Source organism: Poecilia reticulata, unplaced genomic scaffold (genome assembly GCF_000633615.1).
Source record: "Poecilia reticulata strain Guanapo unplaced genomic scaffold, Guppy_female_1.0+MT scaffold_159, whole genome shotgun sequence".
Classification (NCBI taxonomy): Eukaryota; Metazoa; Chordata; class Actinopteri; order Cyprinodontiformes; family Poeciliidae; genus Poecilia; species Poecilia reticulata.
The window spans coordinates 590,042-596,542 of record NW_007615017.1 but is presented as its reverse complement, the minus strand read 5'-3'; the positions used below and the strand labels follow the sequence as shown (position 1 = coordinate 596,542).

General features: G+C 44.7%; 1 protein-coding gene across 1 annotated transcript; it reads left to right on the top strand.

Moving 5' to 3' along the window:
* The first annotated feature begins 2,151 nt into the window (after positions 1–2,151).
* Positions 2,152–5,106, top strand: LOC103460025 (zinc finger protein OZF-like). The gene is made up of 2 exons (XM_008401986.2): positions 2,152–2,473; positions 3,207–5,106. The coding sequence occupies exons 1-2, from the start codon at positions 2,386–2,388 to the stop codon at positions 4,640–4,642; spliced, it is 1,524 nt and encodes a 507-aa protein (XP_008400208.1). The 5' UTR covers positions 2,152–2,385; the 3' UTR covers positions 4,643–5,106.
* The last annotated feature ends 1,395 nt before the right edge of the window (positions 5,107–6,501 follow it).

Genomic DNA, 6,501 nt, shown 5'->3' with positions numbered 1-6,501 from the left:
CCCACCCGCCCATGTTACTGACGCGGATTAAACATGTTGCGTTCAGGTCCAACAGGAAAAGTCAGTTTTTTCTTTCATGGCATAAAATTAAAAACATTTGTTCATGAAGATGTTTATGTTTTAAATAATAATTTAAACCTAAAATAAAAACTAAATAAATATGATTTTTAAAGGACTGGAGTTAAAATCTCAACATTTTTATATAAATGTGTTTTAATAGGAATTTATCACAAAATACATTTTTCAAAATGTTTCATTTGAGACTTTCCATAACAGCAGAAAACAATATTTACCAAATCTGTGAAACAGCTTTAAGATTACAGCTGAGTGCTAAAATATTTAATCAGTTAAAATATAACATATTTATAGAAAATACATATGAAACATTTATTTTACTGAAATAAAAAATCAGTTTTTATTTGCCAGATTACATAAAAGTGAAAAGATGTCCAACATGATCCAATTTGATGCAGAGCTAAAATATTTAACATTCTGTCTCCACAGCAGCAGAAAATGATTGTTAGGCAAAAAGTCAGATTTCCACTAAACTCAACGGAAAGTTTACAGAAAACATTCAAACCAAAAGACGTTTTAACAGCCAAACTCTGAATAAAAGTGGTTTTATTGTAAGTTTCCTTCAGTGAACTGATGAACAGAACCGTGTCCCTCTGGTCCTGATGGACCCGATCCAGGCGGAACCAGCCAGTCAACGTTTGCTGCTCTATTGAGGACATTTCTAAACTTGAATATGTCCCAGCCCCTGCATCAGGGCCGTGCAGAGGCCACTAAGGGGCAGGAGCTCAAAAATAAAATAAAGGGCATCTAACCGCCTTATAGGCCAGAATATTAAACAGCTTTCAGTTTAATAACAAATTATTAATTACAAAATTGTGAGATATACAATCAAAGCCAAGGAAAATCTCTATATAGAGCATAACACTATGTAAGATTTTATTAGTAATTTCTTTCTGCAGGTGTGACGGTGGAATCAGTGAAGTCAGTCAATCAGGTTAAATCTTTCATCCTGGGGGAGTAAAAACTAATCAGCCTCTTCAAACCTCCAGCAGCGCAGAACAACGCGGTCTACTCATTAGTTTTTCTCAGATTCAACAAACATCAACAACAAAAGAAGAAATCTCACAAAAATCATAAACAAGAGAAAAACGCCACCTGGTGGCCGCAGCGACACAATACAGCGGGACAGAGTTAAATAAACAGATAAAAACAATAACTTAAAATAAAAACACAAACCTGGAGCAGAAGAGTAAAAACAATAATCWGCCTCCTCTTCACTCCCTGAACTCAATGTGAGAATAAAAACAATGTTCAGCCGAACTGGGCGGGATTAGCACCAAAATAAAAGAAGAAAATTATAATAAAACTGGTTATAAAACCCACAATGATGGTCAAAACTGCAAAATAACACATTAACAAACAGCAATAAACATCACGTGGTAAACAACATAAACAACATCCTACAGAAAACAAACAGCGCTGACCAGAACAACCGAGCTACGGAAGCCCAGGGGACACAAACGAGGCAGAGTGCAGAAAGGCGAAACAACAAATAAAAATAACTAAATAAGATCAAATTCACAAATTCTCAATATGAAATTAGAAATTATAATTTAAAAAAGTACATTTGTAACTCTGTTACAAGAGCCGCTGGTGGAGTTAAGAAGTAAAGAGTTATTGATTCTATTTTAACAGCTCTAGATTTGATACGGAAACATTTTAACACTGGATTTTAACTACTAATAATTTACACCCCAGAGTTACATAAACAGAATGTGACTCTATGAGTGTAAAATCAACTCTGCTTTTGCACAAAGTCTACTAACACCAAAACATTTAACACTTTTGAATTTGCTGTGAAGAAATGTAAGAGTAGAAGAAGAAATGAAAACAGAACTTAAAGAAATAGTCAAGCTCAGAGTTTTCATGGAAGCAGGAGTAACCAGAGACATGAGGAGGACTGCTGGCACAAACTGGCACAAAGCAGCAAAGACCAATTATTTAATCAGTTATTTTTCATTTGTTGGTTAAATATGTTTAGGCAGATCCTGTCCTACACACTCCGGGGCAGCAGGTGGCGGTATGCACCTCATGGCGGCATTCTGGTCCACTATTAAACACAAAGAAGCTGCCGAAGACGAAGAAGATGGAGAAGATGGAGAAGAAGGAGAAGAAGGAGAAGAAGGAGCGCCGTCCTTCGCGTTTTGTCGGGTTTCTGTCCACGGAGCAGCAGCGGGAGAGTTAATGAAGCTKWRAGACAGAAACAGCAGCAGTTGGTGAACTCTGGAAAGAAGAGAAACGGTTCGAGGCTGAGCTGGAGCTGCTCAGTAACTGTTAAAGGAAAGTTTGGAGAGAGAAAAGCTAGCAGAGATGTGGAGACAGCAGGTCAAACAGCGGCTGGATGCAGCAGAGGAGCAGGAGGTGGATTATAATCCGCTGGACCGGCTCCACAGATTAGGTCTGTATGCTTCTATCAGCTCTGGATGCTTAGCTGCAGCTTTACGCACCCAGAGAGCAGAGCTACGCTGCTCAGGCTGCTCGGCTCTGCTGGAGTGATACGTCAGCGCGGCCGCCATGTTGTGAGTGGCAGGTTGGACACCAACAGAAGAAGTTGGCATTCTCTTTTAACATAAGATCGGCTTCAGCCCACTTTCATTCTAGATATCTGAATGAAATGGATATATTATTAGTTAATTAAGAGACATATAAAAATATATTGTCTAGGAAAATGATAACTCTTAATTACGTAAATGCTAAATTACATTAGATTTACCGTTAAGTTAAATCTAACTTAAAAGTTAGATTAAGTTAACAGTTAAGTTAGATTACAATCAAAAGTTGTATGGAGACTTTTGATTCAAGAGGGGAGCATTTTGAAAATGACGCCATTCAAGACATTTTGATGTAAATACCAGCAGAAGACAGAAACCAGACTGAAGTATCTCTGTTATTATGACAGAAGCTCCGCCCACAAACACACTGACTGTGTGTGTTTGGCACCAAGGGACACAAAAAGTAAATCAGGTTTAATCACAGCTTGAGACAGGCAGGTGGTTCTGATGAAGTGCCGTCTGCTCTGTGGTCCTCGGTGTAAATGGACCTGCTTTATGCATCGATTCATTGTTTTGAACCCAAACTGCAACGGCCTGATGACAGGCAGGGGTTTTCATGGTGTCGCCTCTGTGTTCCAGTGTTCCCTGAAGATGTTCAGAAGCTGCTGGTTAAAGAAGAACAGGGTCCGGACCCGGACCCGGAGGACCCGCTGCCCGTCCACGTAAAGGAGGAGGAGGAGGAGCGCCGGATCGGTCCGGAGGAAGACGACCTGGATGACGACACCGACGCCACCAGGTTTCCAGTCATCAAAGTTATCGTTAAGAGTGAGGATGAGGAAGATGAGCCTCTGTTGTCACGGCTCCGTGAAGACCAGATGGAGAACGGAGACGTTCCCAGCAGCAGCTCAGCGGAGCAGATGAAAGCAGAGACGGATGAAGAGGATGATGAAGGAGCCGAATCCAGCAGGATTCATGCCGACTCCTCCAACTCTTCAGAGACTGAGGTCAGCGATGAAGAGGATGATGGTGTGGCGCATCCCGACTCCCAGAGGAGCCTCCCGTCAGACGTTGGTTCTGAAACCACAGACAAAGAGTGGAAGGAGAGCGGCGCTCCAGAGCCCCGGAGTGGAAGCGCCATGACAGTGAAGTGTTTCATCTGTGATGACTGTGGGAAAACCTTTAAAAAGAAACATTACCTCAACGAGCACATCAGGAGCCACACGGGGGAGAGACCGTTCGGCTGTCCCGTCTGCGGACAGCGGTTCAGTCTGAAGAAATGTCTGAACGTTCACGTGAGGAACCACTCTGGGGAGAAACCGTTCTGTTGTGACGTCTGCGGACAGCGGTTCAGCCTGAAGCGAACGCTGAACGATCACCAGAGAATCCACACGGGGGAGAAACCGTTCAGTTGTGATGTTTGTGGGCAGAGCTTCAGCCTGAAGAAGACTTTAAATGACCACCAGAGAATCCACACGGGGCAGAAACCGTTCAGCTGCGACGTCTGCGGGCAGACCTTCAGCCTGAAGACCACTTTAAACAGACACATCCAGATCCACACCGGACAGAAGGCGTTTCGCTGTGACCTCTGTGGTCAGAGGTTCAGACAGAAATCCACTTTGAACCGACACATGACGATCCACACAGGACAGGAAACGTATCCCTGTGAGGTCTGTGAACAGAAATTTGAGCGAAAGACGCATCTAAACATTCACATGAGAGTCCATGCAGGGCAGCAGGCGTTCTGCTGCGACGTCTGCGGACAGAGGTTTGACCGCAAGTCCAACCTGAACATCCACCAGAGGATCCACACCGGACAGAAACCGTACTGCTGCGGCTTCTGTGGCCAAAGGTTTGGCAGGAAGTCCAACTTGAACCGACACATGAGGATCCACACAGGGGAGAAATCCTTCTGCTGCGAGTTCTGCGAACAAAGGTTCAGCCTGAAGACGAGCTTAAACGACCACCTGAGGATCCACACGGGAGAGAAACCTTTCTTCTGTGACGTCTGTGGTCAGAGATTCCGACAAAAGTCGACTTTAAATATTCACATGAAGATCCACACCAGGCAGAAGTAAAGTTCTGCTTGTGGGGAATCATCCGGCTGACGGGCGGAGCTGCTCACAGCCAGAGCTTCTCCTGGTGTGGGAACGCTCCGGCATCCTGCGGGTTCCTGTTCCCTCCCTGGTTTCTCACAGCTGAATCAAGTGATGGTTCATCAGCAGAACCTCGGAGGTCATTGAACCGTTTCAGCTACTGGTTGGAGCAGAAACGTGTAAAACCCAGAGGACACCCTACGGTCCAACACGATTCTCTATTATCCAGCTGCAGAGGAATATTTCTATATTCTGATATAATCGTCAAGCTTCACCATCGTGATGAAGTTCCCACAGTTTGTGGGAACTTCATGTCATTTCAACATGTCTTCATTTCCAAAACCCTCTGGAGTCTCAACCGTCGGGTTTTTCTGCAGAACATGCAGAGAAATATTTTTCACTTAAAGCTTAAACTCAGAATGTGTGTGTGTGTGTGTGTGTGTGTGTGTGTGTGTGTGTGTGTGTGTGTGTGTGTGTGTGTGTGTGTGTGTGTGTGTGTGTGTAAGTTTCTTATCTTTGTTCATGAATGAATCTGGTGCATGAAATGGTTTTGCCAAAGTCGTTTAGGAAAAGAAAAACAATATATGAGAAATTATGTCAAGGAAAACTAACCGTCCAGAAGGAAAGTTAATAATTACACTTGTTCTGTTTTCTGAAGACGATGGAAAAGGAGCTGAACGATTCTGAGTGAATAAATCTGTTCTGTAAAGGAGTTCTGGGTTTTGTCTTTGGTCCAGTTGAGAGGGAGCGATAACTAACCAGAACGGTCAGGTGATCATCCAAGTTGTTTAACTGTCAGTAGTGATCTGCTAACCAAACGTTGAAACTGGTCAGAACCAAAGCAGAAGAAGCAACATGGCCGCCGGACGGTCCTCCTCCTCAGCAGCTGCCTTCCTCCTTTGGTCCCTGAGTTTTTACATCATCATCATCATCCTCCATCTTTTCAAACGTTCTGCTCCTTACTGAACAAGGCTGGGGGTTGAGGAAGCTAACTGTTGGTTAGCTAGTCCATCTACTCCACCATCACCTCAATAACCGTAATGGGCAGATGGCTCGACTCCACTGACCGACAGGTTGGGTCGGTAGAATATTTTAGGGTCTGCTGTATTCAGGAAAATGGTTCCACCTCCAGTTGGACTCCGGCTGGGCAGGTTGGACCCCAACGGTGTCGGTACTGTGAGGACAAACATGACACACTGTTCCGTCCCCAGTGAGAGTCTGGTGCTGTGAGAAGCCAGTAGCTCCACCGTATCCAGACCGAACCGTTGACCTGTGGACCCACACACGGTCCAGGAACCGATCCGGGCCGTACCACTCGGTGGAAACCAGGCATCGGTCTTCACACCGCGGGGGCCAAACTCCAGTTCCTCAGGGCCGTTAACCGCCAGGTGATTGTTCTTGTTGCTTGTAGAAACTGGTCTGTTTTCAGGCCTGCTTCTGCGTTGCCCCGGTAACTAGCCGCACCTGCTCAGGTAAGACTGAGTAATGAGCTTCATAACAAACTGTTCCAAACCAAACATTTATTTTAGAAATGAAGCCAAAAACACCACCAGGTACTGACATGTTGACTTCAGCAGACGTTTTAGTGACGGGTGTAAATAAACCCGTCACCAGAACCGGGCAGAGGCTCGCCAAGGTCAACGCTAAGGCCTCGTTTCCACTGTGACCGACTCACCGCACCGTTCAGTTGAAGGCCTAGAGGTCAACGGTGTGTCAGGGTGGACATGCTGATTGACTGGAGGACAGAAATGTGTCCCTGCTAATATGACGGCATGCTGGTGTTTGGGTTGAACCCACCTGCTCACCTCCCTCTGGATGTGAAAAGACTCCTGAATGTGATC

What these genes read in the sequence shown, in the direction of transcription:
- LOC103460025 (XM_008401986.2), top strand. Translation starts at nt 2,386, where the DNA reads ATGTGGAGACAGCAGGTCAAACAGCGGCTGGATGCAGCAGAGGAGCAG. An exon ending in GGACCGGCTCCACAGATTAG is followed by an intron (nt 2,474 to 3,206) that starts GTCTGTATGCTT and finishes TCTGTGTTCCAG; the next exon opens with TGTTCCCTGAAGATGTTCAG.